At 27.1% G+C, this 27,023-nt stretch overlaps 2 protein-coding genes across 2 annotated transcripts; one reads left to right on the top strand and one right to left on the bottom strand.

The window, feature by feature from the left end:
- Nucleotides 1-2,448: 2,448 nt before the first annotated feature.
- LOC136089720 (uncharacterized) lies at nt 2,449-3,057 on the bottom strand. Its single transcript, XM_065815788.1, has one exon. The coding sequence runs from the start codon at nt 3,055-3,057 to the stop codon at nt 2,449-2,451; it is 609 nt and encodes a 202-aa protein (XP_065671860.1).
- Nucleotides 3,058-25,353: 22,296 nt separating this feature from the next.
- Nucleotides 25,354-26,817, top strand: LOC100198621 (bifunctional protein HldE). The gene has a single exon (XM_065815787.1). It carries the CDS (start codon nt 25,354-25,356, stop codon nt 26,815-26,817), a length of 1,464 nt encoding a protein of 487 aa, XP_065671859.1.
- The last annotated feature ends 206 nt before the right edge of the window (nt 26,818-27,023 follow it).

Below are 27,023 nucleotides of genomic sequence, written 5' to 3'. Positions count from 1 at the left end.
CAACTACTACTTAAAATAAATTTTTTTTTCTTAAGCAGGAGGAGGGGGGGGGGGGGGGTTAATTAAATGTTGACGTAATTTTACAGGGGGTTCTTTGATAGTTTGACAAGTTGTTGACAAGGGGGGGGGGGGGAGGTGAAAATCGTCAAAAGTTTGTTGACGTAATTAATGGACAGCCCCATTGTTGTAATTAATTTTTTATTTTATTTTATTTAAAACCTTCGCGCAAAATAAAAACTATAAAAAAGATCAATGATTAAAAGTTATTTGTAACGTAACATTTTTTTAAATTGCATATCAATTGTTAAATCATCAAAACAGCTGTTGTCAAATTGGAAAGAAAAAAAATAATAAGCGTTGTCAGTTACTGCCTGAAATTTTAAGTCTAAAAAAACGTACATTATTAAATTGAAACTATTTTATAAAAAAACAAAATCCTCGATGAATTATTCTAAATAATAAGGAAAGAAACTACAACTTCACTAGACAACTTCGTCCGACCTAAACAAGTTTTAATCGGACATTTTGTCCGGGACTTTTTAAAATATTAAATTGAAGGGCTTATTGTGAAACAATCAAAAGCCACACTTTTTTCAAAAATGAATTATTATCATTTTTATAATCATAAATAGTATACGCAATAGCCAAAAAAATATTAAGGCATAATTTTTAAAATTGGAGCTATAATTGTAAAATCATCTTACTGTAAGCACTGATTTTATAGATTTAAATAAAACTTAAAAGTCATTTTTCTCAAATATTTGTTTTTGTGGCTTGTCATTGTTTCAAAATAAGCCCTTCAGTTGAGCCCTGTATATATATATATATATATATATATATATATATATATATATATATATATATATATATATATATATATATATATATATATATATATATATATATATATATATATATATATATATATATATATATATATATATATATATATATATATATATATATATATATATATGTATATATATATATATATATATATATATATATATATATATATATATATATATATATATATATATATATATATATATAAATTATGTTAGTTTATTCTACAAACAGAATGCTCAATGTTCTTAAAGAACAGAGCAATAATAAATTAGTAAAAACACTTATCTAATTCTTGTTTTCTTCAACACTGTGTTTTACCATCAGTAGGTTCATCAGGAAGAATCTTCCTGATGCACCGATGGTGAAACACAGTGTTGAAGAAAACAAGAATTAGATAAGTGTTTTTACTAATATATATATATATATATATATATATATATATATATATATATATATATATATATATATATATATATATATATATATATATATATATATATATATATATATATATATATATGTATATATATATATATATATATATATATATATATATATATCAATATATATATAAATATATATATATACATATATATATATATATATATATATATATATATATATATATATATATATATATATATATATACATAAATTAGTGAATATATATATATATATATATATATATATATATATATACATGTCTATATATATATTTACAATATATATATATATATATATATATATATATATATATATATATATATATATATATATATATATATATATATATATATATATATATATATATATATATATATATATATATATATATATATATATATATATATATATATATATATATATATATATATATATATATATATATAAACAGCCTTCGGAATTAGAGTCGGCATTCGGCAATACCGACCTAACAGCCGACCTGAAAGTATTTGAGGTTGGCAAAAAATTGCCGACTTCGTTTCTATGTTTTATGGTTAGACCTTTGTATCCACTAATTTTTGCCAACCTGATGCCGACATCAAAAAGATTGGGGTCGGCAAATTATTGCTGACCTCATTTTTCCTAATTCCGAGGTTTGTTCATATATATATATATATATATATATATATATATATATATATATATATATATATATGAAGACCTAAGATAAAGAACGTCCTATATCCAAAATTATCGAAAATTGAGATAATGTGCAATAATGTTGATAGAGAAGTTACGCATATTGCCTTATAATAATTTTTCATAAATAATTATTATTTAATTAGCACTAGTATAATATAATATAATTATTAATTGTCTAATAATTAATAATAATTATTAATGTTGGACGCAGTGAAACTAGCACTTTAAGAACAATAACGTCAAGGGCCGTAGTGAGATCAAAAATCCTTTCGGGCAAGGAGAAAAAATGCCGCCTCAAATTCAATAATTTTTTAATGTTTAATTTGATTCAAATTTTAATAAACCTACTTAAAGCACATTTAAAATCAACTTTAAATTGTCCTTTGTGGTTGAAAGTCATTGAAAAATTTACCAGGCATTAGTTTTTTTAATAAATATTAAAATTAGACACATTCAAACAAAATTTATTTTTCTAGCTTTCAATGATGCAAAGTTATCAATAATTTCATTGTAACACAGAGATTTTGGCAAGGGATTTTCAATTGAAAAAATGGCAAGATTAGTCAAACGTTCTTGACCCATGGAGGATCTTAGATGATTTTTCAAAAGCTTAAGTTTGCGAAAGCTACGTTCACATGATGCCACAGTGACGGGTAGTGTGAGAAAGATTCTAAGAGCAATTTCAATGAAAGGGTATGCCTCAGTCAAAGAATAGGTGTGCACAAATTGCAAGATTTTCAATGGATTTGCGTTTTTTAAATCTGGAATCAGGACACTGGCTTGAAACTTAAAGCTTTCAATTTCAGATAAAAATTCATTCGCATTAAGATCACGAACAAATTTTTGACAAAGTTTATCTCCACATTTCTTCAGATCTTCAACTGACATACTTGCAAGAGAGTTACCATTTAGAAACTCAAAATCTGATGAAATCTCAGCCATTGTTTCAAATCTCCAGTGTAATTGTGTAATTATACTGTCAAAGACTATATTACAATTAATTTCAAAAATTTTTTCTGGAGGTATGTGTGAACTTTCTTCCCTTGTTTCATCATCAAACATCCTTTTTGCTTTTTATTAGTGATGAGGCTAAATCGTTTTATCCGTCGTTACTTTCCATCCAAAATAGTGAAGGTAATGATTCCAATGATGAGATTATTGAGTTGGATGAATAAACATTTTGATAGCCTAAACATTTTGAACAATAGTTTCTTAGCTGATATTGTGTTAATACTCTACCATTACATTTTTTTATTCTACTTTATGTTACATTGCTATTGAGCTGATTAATATGTTTTGTAGACATTTATTTCTTACTTTTCGTTCCCCCTTGACATATGAGATCAACAACGTCGTAAGTACCATATTGTTTATTAGCGTTCACTGAACAAGCTTCAATGGTTTATCCTCTAAAAATACTTTTCTTTTATCTCTCTAGACTCACTTAATTTAAATTAGTAATTTCTATTTGTATATTTTTTTGAATAACTTAAGAAAATAAATTGTTTTTTAATATCCTGAAAAATGCCTTTTTTTGACTATACATACATATATATATACATATATATATATATATATATATATATATATATATATATATATATATATATATATATATATATATATATATATATATATATATATATATATATATATATATATATATATATATATATATATATATATATATATATATATATATATATATATATATATATATATATTTATATCATATTATGAACATTTTTAGTACTTGTTGAAATATTTTGAATGTATATTAAAAAAGTTATGTAAATTTTATTATGTACGTTTAAAAAGAAAAAATTAAAAATGGAAAAAATGAATATCGAGCATATATTAAAACTCGTGCTCTACTTGGAATTTCAGCACAAGCCATAACCGATGAATTGTTTTTAGTTCATGATGACCAAGCTCCAAAGTATAGTAAAATTACCAAGTAGGCTACTTTATTTAAAGATGGTAAAGAGAGCCTTGAAGATGATCCTCACTCAGGGCACCCTCAAACCACGTATACAGCTGATTATATTTTACGTGTGCAAGCCATTATTGAAGGAAATCCGCATGCAACACATGATATAATTGAAGTCCTGACATCGATTATTCGTTTTACAATCAAGGAAATCATTCAAAACGCACTTAAAAAAAGAAAATTTACATCACGTTGGATACTCTACAAGTTAACCGATCAAAATCGCAAGAATAGAGTTGAGGCATGTAAAGAAAATTTAGCCTTTTTCAGAAACGGCCCATGGAGACTATGTGGTATTATTACAGGGGACAAGTCGTGGTTTTATTTGAGACAAATTGGACACAAGTCGGCTAACCCTAGTTGGGTCGGTGAAGGTGAAACTCCAAGAGCTATAGTAAGATGCAACAGGTTTCAGCCGAAAAACATGTTCTACATCTTCTTTTAAAAAACAGGTTTTGTTGATTTGGCTTATGTTAAAAAGGGAGACACCATTACTAGCGAATATTATATAAAAAATTGTTTGAAACCTCTTATATGCGAAATAAATAAGCAAAGACCTAAAACAGGCACTCAAAATTTCAAATTTCTCTATGATATTTTTCTCATTTAACAATCAAATTTCTCAATCCCATGTGACTCAAACCATCACAAAGTTATGTGACTCAAATGATCATAAAGTTTGTTTCAAAACTTGAGAGTCTTCGAGTGCTAAAATCCAAGAAACAGTTTTTTTTTCAAACATTTAATTCACATCTATGCAAAATTTTTGAAAAGTTATATAAATGTTTGTGTCTTTATTAATATATATATATATATATATATATATATATATATATATATATATATATATATATAATATATATATATATATATATATAAATTCTAAACATATAATATATATATATATATATATATATATATATATTTTATATGTTTAGAATTTTTTTTTTGTTTATGTATGTAAAATTATTTTTTAAATATACTAAAAAAAATTAAACTACCATTCTCAATTATGAGTATAAAATATGCAAGCATAGTTACAAATGATCATAACCTAAAACAAAGTAAGTTTAAGTTAGAATCATTTTATAAATAAATTTTATAATAAATGTATTAAGCTATTTTTATATAGATTATTTCTACTCCAGCTAGCAATTGCTCTACATTGTTTATACAAGTAGAACTTCTAGTAGAAATAACTTTGTATATTAAGCGATTTAGAGTCTTCAAGTTCTAAACTTCAAGAATCAAGTTGTTTTTTGAAATTTAGCTCATATGTGCAAGCTTTTTAATAAATTTTCAAAATTGGTGTTGTTTAATATTTTTAAATAAATACTTCAATGTATGTCTATATAAAGGATGGAGTGTGCAATCTTTTGTATTTATATTTTAATACCATTTTTAGAACGATAAGTGCAATATACCACAATTGTTTGCACATTAGAGAAGCAAGTCCTGATAATAAATGTGCAAAAATTTTCTAAATGTAAGTTCATCTGAGAATCTTCATTAGAGAAGCAAGTCCTGATATTACAGTGCAAAATGTAGTATCAGGACTTGCTTTAAACTAAAATTTAAAATAAAAACAGATAAACTTACATTTGAAATGTAATTTCTAAATGTAAGTTCATCTGTTTTTATTTTAAATTTTAGTTTGAAAATGTTATGTACTTTTAATAAGTTAATAAATAATACACAAAACATTTTTTCAACAATTTAACAAAGACTTCCAGAGAAGCATCGCTGCAGTTTATTGTTATGATGAACTGCCATCAAATTTTGAACCTATTAGTGGAACAGGTGTGTTTATAAATGTTGTCTCTTTATTTTTCAAAAAATGTTATGGTATTTAGTTCAATTTTCAGTTTTCCACAACAGTTTTTCATTAATATTTTACTCTGTTCTAATTTTTTTTTGATTATATATAATAGGTTTTCAATGTTTTTATGGAACTACGATACTTAAAGTCTGAAATCAAAAATTCTTTATCTGCAGTGGATATCCTGGAGTAAAAAAAATGCGTTTTAAGATTCATTATTTTTTATGATAAAATAAATGGTATAACAAGGTTTGATGAAAGTGAAATAATTTTAAATAATAAAGTAAAGTTTTATTTGTTATTATATTCTTGCTTACATTAATGTATAAAAATTTCGTCAATAAAGTAATATGCGATCAAACTAAATATATTCTATGATTTTTTCAGCTCTTTTTCAGCTTCTGCTGATAATATTTTGGATAAAATTATGTTAAAATGTGTTATAGCATTGTTTAAGAAAGCTGGAACTTATGGAAATAAATGATTTTAAAAAAACTTTATTGTGTAGAGCAATTATAAGTAACTTTTGAAAAAATGTGGTGCGCATGTGCGGTAGTGTGCATCTCGTTTATATTGTTCCTTTTATATACCATGAGAAATTTATCGTTTTTTTATTCTTATTGTTAATACTTTGTTGCAGTTTTTTGCATGCAAGTCATGAAAGATTTATACGATATTTTTCTTTTTAGGAACATTAGTTTCACATACAGCAAAATACGATTTAGTCAATAAGTTGATAGGCGATCGTTTGAACTGAGCTCTAATAGAATAACATAAAAATTATTTTATTATGTTTTTGTATGCTTAAATTGCAAATAAACGCAAAATGTTTTAAATTTTAGTTATTTATCCGGATCTAGGCTGTTAGACCTACGTTTTTATTTGTAAAAAGGTTTTACTTTCAGTATAACATAAGTTATTTACTTAAATTACTTATACCTAAAAAAAGGTTTTTAGGAACAACGTTGCAAGCGATAAAACGTTTTATTTAGACTTATACCCCGTTCATACTGACGATAAAACACGTTTTATCTTAAAAGCGTATTAAATTGTTATTGCAAAAAGCTGTATAAAACAACAATAAAACAATACTGCAAGGTTGCTTTGTCAATATAAAAAGCATGTGTTAATATAAAACAACCTCGCCATGTTGTTTTATTACTGTTTTGCAGAGTTTATAACATTATAAACACAAAACACATTTAAAATAAAACGTGTTTTATCTCCAATGTGAACGGGGTATTAATAAAAACCAATAAAAAACGTTTTTAGAAAAACGTCCGTTCACCGCTTAATATGGACGTTCAAAAAACCATTAAAAAACGTTCACAAAACGTTTTTTAAAACAGCTTCTGGTCACCGTTTCATATGGACGTTTAAAAAACCAATAAAAAAACGTTTTTACGGGACCATAAAAACGTTTGCAAAACGCCCACTGGGATATATATATATATATATATATATATATATATATATATATATATATATATATATATATATATATATATATATATATATATATATATATATATATATATATATATATATATATATATATATATATATATATATATATATATATATATATATATATATATATATATATATATAATTAATTAGTAAAAAACACTTATCTAACTTTTATCTTCGACTTGAAGTTTCACCATTGCTGGATCATCAGGAAGGATCCAGCAATGGTGAAACTTCAAGTCGAAGTTAGATAAGTGTTTTTTACTAATTAATTATTGCTCTGTTCTTTAAGAACATTGAGCACTCTATTTGTAAAATACACTAACATAATTTATATATATATATATATATATATATATATATATATATATATATATATATATATATATATATATATATATATATATATATATATATATATATATATTATATATATAATATTATTATATAACACAGACACACACAAATTTTGTGTGTCTGTGTCAAAATATCATTATTACTCTTTAAAATACAAAGTGAAATGTTATGTTGCAAATATCTTATGTTATGTTATGTTGCAAATAAATGTTATGTGTGCAAATTATGTTATGTTATTGCAAATAAATGTTATGTGCAAAAAAATGTTATGTTGCAAATATGTTATGTTGCAAATAAATGTTATGTGTCAAAATATCATTATTACTCTTTAAAATACAAAGTGAAATGTTATGTTGCAACATTTCACTTTGTATCTTTTATTGAAATTCCCTCACTATACTGGCAACTTATTTACATTTAATAACTAATCTCAATTTTCTTTTATTAAAAGATTGTACAGAAAATTGGAAAATAACTTTAAACGATAAATAACCAACCAAAGTTAATAATAAACCTAAACAAGCAGACATTTTTAATTAACCGAGTTATTTTATGCGCTAAGTTTATATATAAGTTTATCTATTTATAATCTAAACTTTTTTGAAGACGTCCTCTAAACGCCTTTTTTTAGTCCCTAAGACCTCCTTTGGACGTCCTAATTAACTTAGAAATACGTTGTCCTAGACGACGTATTTCTAAGTTAATTAGGACGTCCAAAGGAGGTCTTAGGGACGTCAATAGGACGTCTAAATATGGATGTCCTAATAACGTCCTAGTAACGCCTATTAATGTAGGCGTCACTAGGGCGTCCTAATAAAGACGTCTTCTGTAGGGCGTCCTAATAAAGACGTCTTCACCGGACGTCTTTGGAACGTCCGGTGAAGACGTGGTTGGTCTTAATTTGATCTGAAACGCTGCGACCAAAATAAGACGTCCTTAAGTCGTCTGATTGACGTCTGTGCACGCTGACGTTGCTGTCGTTGATCTGGAATTTTGTTAAGTATTTTTTTCCATTTCCTTTGAAAACAATATCCAGATATAGTGGTTAAGCATGAGCGACATGTTGTTGGAAGTGCACTAAAAAGGCGACTAGGAAGACAACCCAGTAAACACAGTAACGTTCATAAAACATTTTTTAGACGTGTATTGGAAACGTTTATTCTAAGAGCTTTATCCGTCCAAAGGAAACGGTGATGGGACGGTTTTTAATAAACGTTCAAAAAACGGTTTTTGAGCGTTAATTGGAAACGTTTATTTTAGGAGCTTATTCCGTCCAAATGTAATGGTTTAACACTAATTTCAAACTTAACCTAATTAACTTCAATGTGTAAAAGCATTAATTTCAAACGTAACATTAATTACCTTAAGGTTTAAGCTTATTTGCTTTCGTAATTAAAACATCGGTTCTAAATACAAAAATTTATAAATATAGTTTAAAAAGCATAAGTTTATCATTATAATGATAATAGCATTATAAAGGCACTTAATTCAAAAACAACATAACAATAACTTAAATAGATACTAAATGTTAAAGAAGTTTGCAACAACTACAATTACAAAAAAAGCCACTAACCACTCAAGAATTCCAGCAGAGGTGTAGCATTGGATGACATTATTAGATAAATAACTGACACTTGAATTAAAATATTTAAAAATAATAATACATACAATTGGCTGTAACTAAAAATACTCAAAACATAATCTTACAATTTCAAGTATGACCTTATAATTACATTATCTTTCATGCTTTTCTAAAAATTGAAAGTTACCAAGTAGAGCCTTGTACAAGTAAGTAGTCTTAAACGGTCGTTTTCCATTTTTTCCCACCTTTCTAAATTTAGCTTGTAGCTTTTTTGACATAGTCTTCTCTTAAAGCCTTATTTATAATTGATGATGGCGTGTTGCCACCAATCTGTTTCAGCCGGCTGACCAGATTTGAAAAATTAAAAATAAGAACTGTCTAACAAGAAGTTAATAAAAAACAATAGTATTTATTAATAAAAAAATTTTTTTTATTAATAAAGAAAATCATCTTTTTTTTTAAGAATCTCCTCCATTTCTTCAAAATCTTTGAGGGTGGATGATTTCTCAATGTGAAATGCTGACATTTCTGGCTCCATCTGTCGACTCAATCTTTCAACAGCTTTTTCAAGTTGTGTTATTTGACTTTTAACACTACTTAACTCCATAAAAAGAGCATACTGTAAGCCTATTTATAAAAAAATGTATAATATATACGTATATATATATATATATATATATATATATATATATATATATATATATATATATATATATATATGTATATATATATATATGTATATATATATATATATATATATATATATATATATATATATATATATATATATATATATATATATATATATATATATGTATATATATATATATATATATATATATATATTTATATATATATATATATATATATATATATATATATATATATATATATATATATATATATATATATATATATATATATATATATGAATTTAACATTGATAGCAATCTTCATGGTAATTGTGTTACCATAAAAATGCTCATTACTGTTCTATGACAGGTTTAGATTTGGAAAGGCACCCAAATGTAAAAACTTGCACCAAACTTATCCTTAATATCATTTTAATTAAAAAATGATAAGAATTAAATCCATATAAGTGCGGAACTATGGATGTAACACTTCAGCAACAAAAAAATATAAATATATATTAATATTTACATCTTTTATTAAGAGCCTTGAAGGTTTCAGGTGGGTTACTATACATAAACTTGTCCCCAATGTAATTTATTTCCAAAGGTCTTTGCTTTCAGTTAGTTAAATTAAAACATTCAATTTCTAAAATAATAAAACTGCTTTTTAATATATTCATTACTATTAGTATAAATAAAATCATCACAAAACGTTTACGTAAAAAAAGTTTAGTTTTTTATTTAGATTCTGAAAGCTTTTAGGTAATTTACTCTTCTTTTTACCTGCAAGTTCAACTTCGGAAGAGTTAATTTTTACTTCAGAGTTTTCTTTAGATCTCTACACAATTTCAGAGGGTGTCTTGAGTAAACCTGATTTTTGAAGACCTTGTTTATCTTGTTGGCCTTTTGAAAATTTTTTTTTTGAAGACGGCTCTATAACCATATGAATATCTGGACTTGGTTGTCAATAATCATTTAAAACTTTCATTCTCAAAAACAATTTAATATTTATATTTTAAATATTTTATGAACTTATAGACAATACACATATTATGAACTTTATAAACAATATACTTTATAATTATGAACTTTATAAACAATACACATATTATATTATAGAAAGTGAAAATAAAATTATGAGAATCAAAATATGATTGTTTTTAATATATAAACAGCTCAAAATACTCAAAGATTTTCTATAAATGATGAATAATACAAACATCAAACACAAAATGACTATAACAATGACATTATTAAAATCCAATAAGCTCCAGTTTAATTTTTTATACCACTTTTACCACAAAATTTGATAAAACACTGAACTTTTCTCAACTTAAAAATCAATTTATAGTTATAATAAATGGTTATAATAGACGATAACAATTAATAATAAAAAATAACAACAAAACACAAAAGAAAAAAAAAAGGGACTATAACAGAAAATTACCAGTTTTTTAAATTTCATAACTAGAAGTCTCGGTCTCTATATTTATGCAAATATCACAAATATCTTTTGTAGCCATGTCAAGATGAACCTTTTTCAATTGAAACTTTAACCAGTTTATATCTGGATCCACCCAGTTGCTAATATAATAATTAAATTGTTTTTTTGACTTAGGTGGCTGATAAACAATATTCTCTTTGTCATTTACCCAGTGTAATGGAACTGCCACTTTTTGAAAATATTGTCTTCAGAGATAGTGACTACTGAATAAAGTCTTTTAACAGAACTAAATGAAAAATTTACATACAATATTTAACATCATATCAGCTATACTCACATGAACATTTAAGTAACATTTAATATTTATTTAACTTACCGTTACACAATATTATTAATAAAGCTTCTTTAACAAGATTTAAAATTTATGAAACTTATTGAAATGAAATAAAAATTAATGGACAAAAATTTTTTTGTTAAGCCAAAAAAATTAAACTATTAAAATGAAGATAAATTTTTGAAAGCTCTTGATACTTTACTATTTAACATTTATTATGGAGCAATCGTAAAATAACAAATCCTTTATCAACAGGTAAACATGCGCACTTGATCACTAAAGTTTTTATATCTTTGGTACAAACAATACTCTTTAAATTATTTCTTAAAAAGTAAATACCAATGGATTTTGAATTTAGAAAAATGTCAAAGTACATATCCAAATCTTTTTTTCTGTAATAAATGCAACTATATTTTTCTCCTCCTAAATATTCTTTTACTAAAACCACACCATGATAGGTTAAAAAACAACCATCTTTCACATTAGCTTTTACTTCATTAGAAACAGTTGAAGACAACTTCATAAAATTGTTTATTTCATTGAATCTTTTACATATTTGCACAATAGAATTATGTTTTGAACGCACCAATCTTTTTAGTTGCTGCAAGTAATTCTCAAACTCAAAAGCTGATACATCATCTAAAGAGGTGTGTTACAAAACTGGATATCGTCGCATATGTGCAAGAGATTATGTACATCGTAAGCACAAAAAAGTTCACCAAAATATTCATTTGAATTAACAACAAAGTATTTTAAAAGTTTGCGAGCGTTGTCTAAATTTGAGTTTCTGTAATCTTTGTCATTATCACACAAAACTCTAATAGCTATTGCAAAACTTAAAAAATGCTTATACATAGGAACACTTATTATTCCTTTTAACACAATCATCCCTGTATACAGTAAGAAAGAACGCAGTTCAGTCGCTTTCCAGCTATCTAACTCAAAAAGCCCTCTTGGTTGTCTTGAAAAATTACTGGGCAGTTTTCCATTCAATTGAAGTAATTTATCTGAAATCTAATTAATCATATTACGAGACAGTTTCCCATGCTTAGTTCCATTAATATTATCCTTTATAAAATATAGTATTCAACGCGTAACACCTAAACAAACTAGGTGCATATAATCTAATGGAAACATGCTAATAAAACTTATTACTGATATTTCTTTTAAAACACTTTTTTCATGTTGATGACTTCTTCCATTTACATCTTTTTGAAAGTATTTATTATTATTGCAAAAATCAACATTTGTGCGCAAAATTGTTAAACCATCATCCACATAACCTTAAACAACTCTATTTAAAACACTTTTCCCTACTTTGGTACATCTTTCACATGAATGGTAGCCAATATGATTTACAATACCTTTTAACATCACACGTGCAGGTGCATCACAGACAAAAGCATAAATTTTAATGTGATAATTTTTGCCTAAGTAAGCCAATGCGGTGATGCGTAATATCTTTAACTCATTAACCAAATTTTTTACAAACATATGTGGATTATCATTCAAGCTTTTATCAAATGGTGGTGTGTAATTAGAGTAATTGTTTTCAGAACACAATATTTTTTCACTATATAATAAAGTATCACTGACACAATCATTGTATACATGTAGAACTTCTTTTCTGTGCGCCTTCCATGATTTGGAACTAAAATTTTACATTAAAAACCTATATAATTCAGAACATAAATTTGAAATGAATGCACATCTTCTGATGTATCTAAAAGTCCTCATAAAAGTTTAAAGAGAACACATTTCCAAGTTTTATATTGCCCAGAATAACAAATAAAGCTTTTGAGTTTTTATGTTTGTAAATCAAAATCAAAGTCGAATGGTGTAATTATTGCCATATTTTACATCTATACTAGTTTTTTAGTATAAGTAATTATACTTACATTAGTCATCAAAATATTTAAAATATGATTATTTAAAAAATTATATCATTTTATTGTAATTTATTTTATACATATGATCTATTATAAATAATACATTGTGTTTGGTCTAGATCTTTTTCTTGTTTTTATAACAGAATGATCACTTGAAGAATCACTCATTTTTAAATATATTACAATATAGCTATGAATCACTACACACACACACACACACACACACACACACACACACACACACACACACACACACACACACACACACACACACACACACACACACACACACACACACACACATATGTATGTATGTATGTATGTATGTATGTATGTATGTATGTATGTATGTATGTATGTATGTATGTATGTATGTATGTATGTATGTATGTATGTATGTATGTATGTATGTATGTATGTATGTATGTATGTATGTATGTATGTATGTATGTATGTATGTATGTATGTATGTATGTATGTATGTATGTATGTATGTATGTATGTATGTATGTATGTATGTATGTATGTATGTATGTATGTATGTATGTATGTATGTATGTATGTATGTATGTATGTATGTATGTATGTATGTATGTATGTATGTATGTATGTATGTATGTATGTATGTATGTATGTATGTATGTATGTATGTATGTATGTATGTATATATATATATATATATATATATATATATATATATATAAACCTTCATATGCAAAAAAGTTCAAAAAGCTTGATTGGAAGATAAGCAACTGAAAGAATAATTAGAAAATAGAGGCGAAAGAAAAAAAAAAAGTGTTACATTTTAAATGATGAACTAAATTGGCAAAAATGCTTGTATCCATAATTAATTTCCATATTTATATCCGTAATTAATTATGGATATAAATATAGATATAAAAAAATGTGTAAAAATTGTTTATTTGACGTCTTTTATTGACCTAACTTTTTCGTTTCAAATTTATCGTTTTAAGACGCTTTTTGAACGTTTACGAAACGTTCTTATTTTCCTTGGACGATAAAACCTAAAATAAACGTCCAAATAGCGTTTAAAAAACGCTATGTGTTAACTGGGAAAACAATAATTGTTTTATTTTACTCCATACAAGCCAATCATGGGGAACAGCTTCTCCATTTTTCATACTAGTTTGTGGTATACATACAGGAAGTGAATTTTCGTTCATATCATCAAAAAACTCACGTGATTTGTAAATATTACATACCAATTGAAGCAACAAATTTTTTTGAAAAGTGAATATAATTTTCATTCTCGAATGAAGTAAAATGTTTGAAAATTTTTTTTTAAAAAAGTAAGTTCTTTTTAAATTAACTCTTATTCAAAGTATATTTTTTAATGAAGAGATTTTTTTTAATGAAGAGATTATTTTCTGAAATGCACAAATGAGGAATTCGGATCTTATTTTGCTCTGCAGCATGATAAATTTCTATTTTCAAAATTAGGCATTAGGCATGGCAATTATTAACAAACGTTTCACGTAATATTAATAATTGAAATAAATAAGAATAAAATATAATATACTATCAGAAATAGCTGTAATATTATTTTTTAGTGATTTTTCATATTTAAACTTTTAAAGTTTTTTTTTTTTTCATTCAGTTTTTAATTCTCTATAAAAAAAATCAGTCTTATTTTTTTAAAACTTTTTGATATTTTAAGGGTTTTTTCAAGGTTTTAAAAAACTTGCATTTTTGTTAAAATCCTTTCAAGGTATATGATAAGTGTTAAATTTTTATATTATTTTTATGCGAAATTAAAATAATCATATATTTAATTGAATGTAAAACTAGAAATAGAAAAAAAAGGCTTTTGCATAGCATTTTTTTGCTGATTTTTTGATTTCTTAATCATTGATTGATTTGAGCATGTGGCCACAGAGGTCGCCTCTTTTTTTTTGAATAAAATAGAGCTACTGCGAATTGACTTTACTGCCATGCAAAAATATTCAGGTGATCTCTGTGACCTTATGCTTTAAAATCATTTTTACTAATGTGAGTTTTATTTAAAAACCGACTAAATTCTGTGAAGTAAATGAAAATTCTGTAGTTCAATAACATACAGTTTTACCTTGCGATGGATTTTATAAATTATCAAAATGGCTACATTAATTCTTCGTCAACTTTTAACACATGCATTTCCCCCAAGGCATGTATTCTTAAGAAAAAATTTTAAAGCCTGTGCCAAATTTTTGCAGTCTAAGTTTATTGCACTAAATAATGCTGGTTATGTATATATTGCAGTCTAAGTTTATTGCACTAAATAATTGTACACAAATTTATACATGTTTTAGAAGAAATACTGTAATAATGGGAACACCTGAAGCAGGTATAAAAATTGCACCTTGTGCGCTAAAACCTAGATAATCTTTTTCAGAACTCACGAGTAGGATGAAACGTAAAAGAACTGATAATCTTCTGGGAAAAGAACTGGAAGAACTTCAAAATGCTGTAAAAAGATTTGCACCTAATCTCTTTACTGTACCAAGGTCTACTTTACATGGTCCAAATTTATCATTCCTTTTTTTTTGCAATTTGAGACTAACAGACAGAACATGGGCTGAATTTAAGAAAATTGTTACCCAAAATCATCATCTTGTTCCTCCAGGTTTAACCAAGTTAAAAGAATATAAAAAATTGACATATCCAGAGCATGTGGAATATTCAGAAACTGAAGTAAAATGTAGTCTCTTCAATATGATCAAGCATTCAGTAACTAGAGTGTTTGAGTATCTTTTGGAGGATGAAGGTAATCCTATTAAAATTTTAGCACAGGCGGAACGTGTCCCTCCCACTTTGCAAATAACATATACGTTATTTACAAAGTGGGAGGTGTTGGTCAGAGTGACAAATCTGAGTTTCAGAATGCAGCAACTATAAAGAGAGGTGAGGATGATTCCACTGTGTGTAGCATAGTGTTTGTACTGTTGGAGATTTGAAGTGGAAAAAAGGTAATATGGAAAAATTTTAATCCAAATAGTCCAGATGCTACCCGTCATCTTATGTTTTGTTTTGCCAAAGAGACTGCAAATTTTATTCAAGAGAAGCTTGAACATTTACAAAATGAAACTTTATCTTTAGAGAATATTAAGTTTACACTACATGAAAATACTTTTTTTTATAATTTCAAGATTGTCAACTATTTAAACCACAACGAATGATGGTAAAACACTTAATGCTGTGGTATCAAAAATGCTTTAAAAAAACTTAGCATTTCAGTGCTGTTATGTATGTCAAGCAAGTCCGTAGGATTTTAATTTGGAAACTATTTGGAATAAAGATACACTTGTAGACAAGAATATATTAAAACTTGGAGTTTGCAGTCTTTATTTGTGGATATGCAGCATGGAGTGGGTCTCCAATACTTCTTGCAAACTTCCTGCAGTGAAACAAGAAAGAAAAATTCCAGCAAAAAACAGCTAAGAATTTAATGAAAACAAAAAAAAATTCCAGCACTTATTCAAAACACAATTAAAAATAAGGGTATCTTTTGTCAGGAAGGGAAGTGATACATCCAATACTGGCAATGCTGCACGAAAATTCTTTAATAAACCATCTGTGACTGGAAGAATTTTAAATTTGAATACCAAAATAATCAAACTATTTAGGAACCTGCTCATTGATATGAACAGTACAACCACAAGACCAGATGTAAAAATTTTGAAGCAGAAATCTAAGCGTCTGTTTGATCTCATTTCTAGTGATCAGTTTTTAAAAGCCATTCCAATGTCACAGTCTGTGCATAGTTCATGGTGTTTCTTTTATTAAATATTTTAAGTATCTATTAGGTTCTTTGTCTGAGAGTGCCATTGAAGCCAGGAACAAAGCCAACATAACTGCACAAGTAGGTCATCCACGTTTAACTTTTTTTGCCGAAAATTCTAGGGATACAGCTATTTATTTATTTATTTATGACATCTGACATGTATCTATACTGCAAGAAGAATAAAATGCAAGTGGTATAAAAGCTATACTGCAAGAAAATTCAGCTGATAACTGTTCTTAAGGTAAATATTGGAGAAAGCTATGAGTATCTTTAAATTTAGATATTTAATGTTATCGTTTAATTCTATTAATGATATATTTTAGGTGCTGGTGATAGCCAAACTGATATTTCTGAGGCCTTTTCACATAATCAACACAGTATGTTTTTTTTATGCTTGCAAAAAAAAACAAACAAACTCAATTATATCAATTTATTACACTGAATACAGTTTTTTTCTTGAATGTATAATTATCAGAATTAGAATTTGATAATAGATAATTTCTATAATAAATGTTTATATCTTAAACTATACTATTTATTACAATAATGAAACTTTTTAAACTTTTAATGTTTGTTGTTAAATAATTTTATGAAGTCAAAGAGTAATGGTTCGTATTAAGAAAAGAAATCCAGAAGTATCATTAAACCATGCAGCTGTAATTGATACGCAAGTTTTAAAAAACGGTTATTTTCATTGCCACATATTGTTAGAAACCTATTTTAACATCAGACCTTTATTCTGCAATTGAAGGGAATGGAACTTTTTTATTTGTTTCACTTTTATATATAATAAAATACTTATATGTTATTTCTTTTTTTATTTAACTTGAAAATATACATTTTAGACAAGGTGCTGGTGCATGTTATTTCCTTTTTTATTTAACATGAAAATATAAGTAGGAGACAAAAAAAGCCTGTAACCCCTAAAAAAGATAAACTGATATATCACACTTAGAGTTTTAAATATCAAAAACTATCGGTTTTATGTCTTTTTAATCAAAAATCGAATAAGTACGGATAAACCGCCAAAAAAACCGGAATGAAAAAAAACCGTCAAAAAAAAAGACCGGACTTTTTTTATAACTATTTGTATAAACAAACAATATCTCATAATTGATGCTTTGTTAAAAAAAATACTTCAAAATGTTAAACAGTTCGCTAGTTATAAGGCTATTTCCGTTTTTTCTATCAGCGCGACGCTTTTCTAAAGGAAATTGAGGGTTCTTCAAAAACTATAAAGTTATAAACAATATGTTTTATATTCAGTAATGCTGAGTTGGGAAAAGACATGTTATCAGGAATTGGATAAAGATCTCAGCTTGTTTGTTCAGTAGATAAAAATTATTTTGCAACTATTTAGTTGCAAAATCGGCCTATTTAAGCCGATTTAATCATTCTCTAAAAAGTTTTCTTTAAAAGACAAACCTCCACATTAAATGAGAATTTTTGAATTGCATGGTGGGGCATTACCAGATGATTCAAATCAAACGGACTTATGTCTTATGAGTTATGTAATTTTGTTTACCTTTAGCATGACATCATTTAGAACATAATGTTTTTTTCTCATTATTTAGGTACGTGTGCAGAATTTTTAAACTATTCAAATATTCAATTATTATACATCATTGTAAAGAGCTTTAAATCAGTATTACAATGGTGAAAATTTCATAAAAAACAAATGATTCTACTAAAAGTTATGCCTATTTAAGTGACAAAAATTCATTATAAGGAATGCTTAAGAAAACTGCAACCAACAAGCGAAAAATATGACTTAAAGAAAAAGTCGGAAAAGGATGTGATTTGCGTAAGAGCAATAGTTAGAAAAACAAGTTTTCCCAACCGTACCATTGTTATTACTCAAGCCACATAATTTTCCACTTAATCCATGATAGATACTAAAAAATACTATAATAAAAATTGTTTAATTACTTTGACAATTAGCGATAACATTTCATGTTAATTAGTATTTAGAGAGATGAAGACTTGTATTTAGAAAAAGCGCTTCAGTATCCTTTGTGTATCGCCTCGATTAACATCGAATAATACGCCCACCCCAATAAAAAAAAGATTTATTTGTTTTAAAATATACTTCATAGTAATATAAAATTTAAACTAAATTTATTGTTTTCCATATGCTTATTAATGTTTTTAACAGAATTGTGGCTATGAAAATAGCCTAGTTTTGAAGCAAATCTAGCACTGACATCCAAAGATAGAAAAAGTCGATCCTTCGAGAATATCTAAAAAAAAAAAACAACAGATTTTCAAATAAATCTATAGATCACCCTAGCACAACCATTATTAATAGAGAAGGCATATGTCCTGAAAAATAAATTATTATCTAATATGATACAAATATGTTATTACTGCATAATTTAGTCTTATAAGTATAAATTAACCTCTTTCCTGACTTGTGAAAGATCCATAGAAGCAATAGTCTATTTTTCAGTTTTCATACTGTGAGTTAAAACCTAGCAATGATAGATAAAATACATCAGATATTTAAAATAACTACTAAAAAAACCCATCAAAAATTAGGAAAAAAAAAGGTTTTTGTTTTAGGTTAAAAATAAATTAAAATAACTTAACTTCTGATGTATAACACATTATGTCATTAAAACAGAAATATCAATGGAACAAATTGAATTCTTCGATTTGTCGCCTGAAAAAGAAAAGATATTATGTGTAAAAATAATAATCAAAAAAACTGATTTCTATACTGATTGATTTAAACTACATAACACTAACATCTTGGTGTCCATGCATGCAAAAGGTCATCTTTTTAAGTTGAAATAGTATATCAAAAGCTAGGTGATTGGCTCAAAGCCGATAGTAAATGAGCTATGGTTTCCCATAGCATGTTACAACCAAGTCAACCCTGGTTGTTGGATGTCGGTAACTACCCGACTACCTAAAATAAGATCTGATATATAAAAATAATCAATGAAAGAATTATAAATCTTCTCATAATCTTATCAACAACAACAAAAAAAAGAGGGTGAGGGGGCATAATATACACATTAGGCATTTTAAAAATATTGCTAACCAAGGCACTTACCTGATATCTGTAAATAAAAATTATTAATGCAAGTATATAAACCATATTATGATTTACAATAACACATACCTTATTATAATCAATTTGCACATCATTTTTTTATGATATTACCATATTACCACTAATGATGTCTGCAGATAGTTGATATTTGCTCATTTCATACTCAACAGCATCGTCATCCTCATTCTCATTTGGTTTCCAATAAGAAACTATGTATATACCACTGTTCTTCTTTTTAATGCTAAGAAGTCTGCCATAATATACATCTTGGCTGTTAGTGGCATTATCAAACCACAAGTGGCAAATACATTTTCCAATAGCAGCTTCAATAAGAATTTCTTCAATATTAGAAGCCTCATTATTTTCTAGGTCAGGAAATATTTCTTTTATCTGATTAGGCATACAATTTTTTAAAATTTTTTCTTTTTTTCTCTGTTCTTTGAATTTTTTATTTTGAATTTTGTTAGCCATACGCTTTAAAAGTTCTGACGTCATTTCTTTATGAGATTGTGCATTTGCAAATCGAGTTTTTCTGGCATTAGAAATAGCCCATAATGTTAATTTGTTTTGAATATCAGTAGGTTTTTTGGAGAGTAGAGCAGTTGTTTTATTTTTACAGGCACGAAGTTTTGAAGAAAGAAAGCAAAGCGTGGCATTTGGAGCTTTTTGCTTTGCAGCACTAAACATACCCATAAGTTCTTCTGAGCCAATGTTGTGAAGCCTTGCTGATTTAGTCTGGTTCATAATTTGATCATTAGAACTCATGTTAAACTGCCGCTTGTACTGCCTGTCAATGACACTAACAACAGCTTTCAGATTTTCAGCTAATGTTTTACTCATTTCATCAGTTACTGGGCAAAAGCTGATTATTGAATCAAAAACAGGATCTTTAATAATATTTACGAAAAAATCAGTTTTTTGTTTAATTAGATTTAGAGGATCCTTGCTGCTTTCAATAAGAGTGTTCCGAACATTTTTGACTACCTGAATGCCAGATATGTAGTCAAGTCCCTGACCTGGTTGGATATAAAATTTTGTCATCCAAGGACCAGTCAGTAGCTTTCCAATTAAAGCTAGAGCACATAACTCACGGATACCTGAAACAAAAAATTTATAAATAAACCGTAATATTAGTCTCTAATAATCTATAATCCATTAACTATTGCTCAATTTAATATCTGAATGTGTCCAAGAATGGAAACAATCATATAAAAGATTCACCTGTTTCAGATGTAAAATCTTGGTACAAACTATATCTCAGACCTCCGCATAACGCTAAGCCAGAAAACAGAAATGTTTTCAATATTTCATAGTGATGAATCAAAATACCACATGTGTGAAAAAGAATGTGTATTCTGTTACCTCTGTAGCATGGTAGCAGTCCTCTGGGCAGCTTGTGTTGGTCCAAAAAGGCTACAAAACCCTTTGGGTCACCTTTAAATAACATAAAGTAATTGTTTTAAAGAGCATAAGGAGCATGTGAAATAAGAAGCATTTATATGCTAATAAAAAAAATATTTTAGATTTATATATCATAATTCACAAAATTATGTTGTGTTAAAGTAAAAAGGTGGGATTAAGATTATAGATCTACCTTTTCCATCCTTATAGCAAAATTTGTTCAGATGTAAAACAATATTTGCTGCAATGCAGTCTCTTCCAAAAAGTTTTCCTTTAGAAGTCTCTAATGCTTTGAGTGAAGATTTGCATGAGCTGGTCATTGTGTCCAAGGGGTGAAGGTGACAGTTTAGTTCATTTAATGATTTCTGCCAAACAAGGTTTAACTTAATAACTGTCGCATGGTTTGTTGCTACTCTGTCACTCATCGTGTTAGTTATGTTTCCAATAATAGTACTTTGCACATCAGTGAATTGTAGCTGGTAGAAATCACTATATAACTTGGCAAGATTATCAACAGATTTTGTTATGTGACTCTGATAGTCGTAAGCTGTACCTCCAGGAAGTTGATCAATAGCTACAACCATGCATACTGATTCTGTTGTTAAGTGCACAACATTTACATGAACACCCTCCTGTGTTGTTGCATCAAAACCAAGTGTCAGATTTTTTGTTGAGAAAGCTATCTCAGCAGTCAGTAAGTCTGAAATTACACCTAGCTCATGCATCATTTGTTCCACAGTTGTGCGATGTGGAATGTGACTAAATTGATACCCAGTGTGTTCTCCAATTTTACTGAGCAGAGTTGGAACACTATGTGTAGGAACTTGGCACACAAGCATGTCATATATAAGTGCTCTAATCTCTGCTGAGTAGCATTTTTCAGTTTTGGTGTTTTGTGTTATTTGTTGCATTTGCTCCACTTCTTCCTGTAAAATCAGTATGTCATTTTGCAGTACAAGAATTTCAGAATTTTTGTGAGCAAGTTGTTGGCTTAACATAGCCTTTTGATAAGATAAGTTGCTTTGGGTAAATGTCAACTGTTGTTTTAAAATGAAAATGTGATTTTGAAGTTTCTTTAACTGTAAATTCAAATATTTTTCCTTTAATTTTTTTCGAAGATTAAGGCTTGTCTTTTCTTTGCGAGCAATAACCTGATTTAGATATTTAAGTTGGTATGGTCGGGCCTTTGCCTTTTCTCTTAACTCTTTTAGATCTTCTTTATGCTTTTTTATTTATTTGCCATTTCATTTGCCAAAATGGTTAACCTCTTTCGCAAAACTTTTTTCCTAGGACTTAACTGATCAGCTCTCAACCTGGGTAGTAGTGGTTCATGAGAAGAGGTTATTAAAGTGGGACCAGATAAAGGAGATAAATGATTACTATTTGATACAGATAAAGCACTGATGTGTTGAGAAGGTAAAATAGAAGAACACGAAACAATGTTACTTGAGTTTGTGGTTGAATGCAATGGTTGTGGCACAGCAGATATTGATTTTTGGTATGCAAAGAGCATGTTGCAGATATTAATAAATTGTTCAGAATCCCTTGAATAATTACGAGCATAGAATTTGGATCTATTTACTAGTTGCACAATCTGACTTTTACATATTTTGAAATTAAAAAGTTTATTGACTATTTCAACAGTTGTTTTAAATGATTCATTGTTGGATATGAATATATTCAATATATGTCCATTTCTACATTCAACATTTAAATGAGTTGGCATTGTAAAGTTACAAGCCAAATAATTTTTGGCTTCACCATAAAATAGATGATTCTTTTTAGGTCTCATAATGCTCAAAATTTAATAATCATAATAATTATTTTATTGAAACAGCTTTAATTATTATTACACTTTTTTTTAAATAAAAAAAGCTATACAACATGCAACAGAAAAAAAAATCAATTGAATCTTAAATAAAATATATATAAACAAATAAATAGCATAGTGTGTGTGTGTGTAAATCATGTTTTGAATACTTTAAAAAAATCACCAATATTTTTAATAAACTTTCATTTTTCAAAAAAAAAACAACTTTTTAATTAATAAAAAAGTTCAAATATACAAAATGCTCATAATCGTGGATCGCCCTCACCCCCCTCACCCACAACCTCTATAACAGAAGAATATTTGGTACCTTTACTGCGTGCAAAAATAGAGTATGAGCGTGTCATTATTTTTTAATGAAATTTGGCAAGTACATAGAAAATAGATATATAAAATTGACTGGAAAGTTAGAAAAAAAACCCATCATGACTTCAATGTCAATCCACTTCCAGAACAGGAACGAAGTTTTCAATAGCAATGAAATCACTAAAAACGTTAGTAACTGCAAAAAAAAAAAAACTGCAATAAACTTACTTTATCTTTTATATTATTTTATCTTTAAAATCGGTGCCGTAAATCGAAGATACGCACGTACCTACATTATTAAATTGATATTTAAAAAAAATATGTTTTTTTCTAATTATATAAAACGTTATAGATTTATAACTTTTTAAACAATATAATCTAGATCTGGAAAATATTGTTTTAAAAAATTGCGCTAATACTTTTAGGTATCTATTCCTGGTATCAAAGTTAATTTTATTAATATTAGAAAAAAAAAACTTTTTGCTGAATTTCAAAGAATTTTTTTTTGCTGGCGAGAGATTATATTTTTCAGTTTGATTGGTTATCTCCCGAGGAGATAAACAATCAAACTGAAAAAGTTTTTAGTAGATGTTTCTTTTCTAATCAATATTTGCGGCGAGTATTCATTATCCCAAGACGATTATGATACAGTCATATCACTTCGAGAATTTTTCTGCAGCAGAGTATCGTATATTTTAATGAGGTAGAATTATTTTATGTGGAAGAATTTATTTTAACAGTGTAAATGACTCTATTTCTTAATGAACATCTAGTTTTTAAATGAAAATACATTCTTTAGACAAATTAAATTATACCCTTAGGGATCGTCCGTAAATTACGTAATGCGAAATTAAACTAATAGACTAAAGACAAAGGATTAAAAGTTTTCCCTCGGAGAATCTTTAATTAAACCGACTAAATAAACAAGCTTTTATACAAATGTGCAAAAAGATCTCTTATACTTATATTTTTTAAATAAGTTTTGCCTAATAAAAATAGCAGTATTTAAACGTATTTAGAAAACTAACCAATCTCCAAAGGTTTTAAATAAAAAGATGACGCATTTATTAAGTATATATTTACTAAGTGATTTTATTAAGACATTTTATTAAGACATTTATTAAGTATATATTTACATATTATTAAGTATATATTTTAAAGCCGTTAAATGACCTAATTCAAAGACAATGTTAAGTGTTAAATAATTTACTTTCAAAGAAATTTATGTTTTTTAAATTGTTGTGGGGTGTCAGTCGCAATGATTGTGATTAGACAAAAGTTGTGTTTTTAAGTTTTTGTGTTTTTTAATGTTTTGGCCTGAAATGAGTGTAAGATAGTAACTTGATGTTTAAATAGTAGATCAACTAATTTAGTTTTAATAAATCTTTTCTAAAATAGGTTCTAATAATTATAAATACCAGATTAAACAAGTAAACAGCTTTTCAAATAAATTCAAAGATGTTCAAGATGACGGAAAAAATTGCAAGTTGCATTGATTCTAATTTAACAATACTCGTTATTGGAGAAGCCATGATCGATCAATATACATATGGTGAGATTAGAGGAGTTGCATCAGAAGCTGTTAGCTTTGTTGTAAAACATTTGGAGACAACAAGAGGACTTGGCGGAAGTGCAAATATTGCACAAAACATTGTTAACCTTGGTTCTAAAGTTGATCTACTATCGTTAGTTGGTAATGACGACAACCTACCCATTCTTTTGGAAGAAACAAAAAATCATAAAATAGGTTTTATTCCAGTTATTACATCCCGCCCAACAATTGTGAAACACAGAATAGTTGCAAGAAATCAGCAACTGTTGCGAATAGATTACGAAGATGACTCAAATCTTACAGAAAGTGATGAAACTCTATTATTAGAGCAAATAAAAAAGCTTAACACCGATATTTATGACGCTGTTATCTTATCCGACTACAATAAAGGTATGTTTACAAAAAAAGTAACAAAAGAACTGTTCGAAATATTCAAAGAGAAATTTATTTTAGCCGACGCACGCCCAAAAAATATGCATCTTTTTTCAAAAGCCTCAATAGTAAAGTGTAACTTTTTAGAGTATAAAGGGTTTATGAACAACCTAAACATTGTTGTTTCTAATCAAAATCAAGATATTGAAGCGAACAGAGATATCTTGTTGAAGCATTTTAACGCTTTTTTAATAACAAGAAGTGAGGCTGGAATAAGTTATGTTTCTAATGAAATAATAGAACACTTGCCGGCATTTACAACATCTGTGTTAGATGTAACAGGTGCAGGTGACACTGTGACATCTTCCTTTGTTCTCGAATATTTAAAAACAAAATCTATTAAACTTTCTCTAATGTTTTCGATGCTTTGTGCTAAAATTGTTGTATCAAAATTTGGTTGCATTCCAATATCTAAAGAAGACTTGACTGAAAAAAGTGGAACGAAATCAAAAATAATTTCAAGTTACGAGGAAGTTAAATTATTAGCCGAAACTTTAAAAAAAAAAGGCAAAACAATTGTTTTCACGAATGGTTGCTACGACATCGTTCATGTAAACCATGCAGAGTTTTTAGTCAGGGCCAAGGAATTAGGAGATATTCTTTTTGTTGCTTTAAATGACGATGCTTCTATTAGAAGATATAAAGGTCCGGACAGACCAATAATCGATGAAAAGTCTCGTCTTACTTTAATTTCCAGTTTTCACCCAGTGGATTATGTATTTTTGTTTCACGAAAATGATCCAAATAAAGTTATTGAACTTATAAAACCAGACTTTCATGTAAAAGGAGGCGATTATAAACACGAAGGAAATTTACCTGAAACAGACACAGTAAAAAAATGTGGAGGAAAGGTTGTACTTATAACATTAAAAAATAATAATAACAATTTATCTACTACAGAAATAATAAAGAAAGTTATCCAAACTTATGAGAATTCTAAATCATGAAGAAATTTGTTGCTCTTTTATTGTTTATACCGCGTTTAATTATCAGCAAACAATAATACAAATAGTCATTGCAACATCATTTTTAGACCATTTTCGCAGGTTAGAAAAAGTTTGAGTTTTTTCTAACCTGTAAAATTTGGCTTTTGCAAATATACAAGCATTTTTCACAAAATTAATTTTATAGTAAAATATGCATGTGGAACTAA

The sequence above is a fragment of the Hydra vulgaris genome, chromosome 13 (genome assembly GCF_038396675.1).
Source record: "Hydra vulgaris chromosome 13, alternate assembly HydraT2T_AEP".
NCBI classification, from domain to species: Eukaryota; Metazoa; Cnidaria; class Hydrozoa; order Anthoathecata; family Hydridae; genus Hydra; species Hydra vulgaris.
Note: the sequence above shows the minus strand (reverse complement) of the source record. Positions and strands in the feature narration are given on the sequence as shown.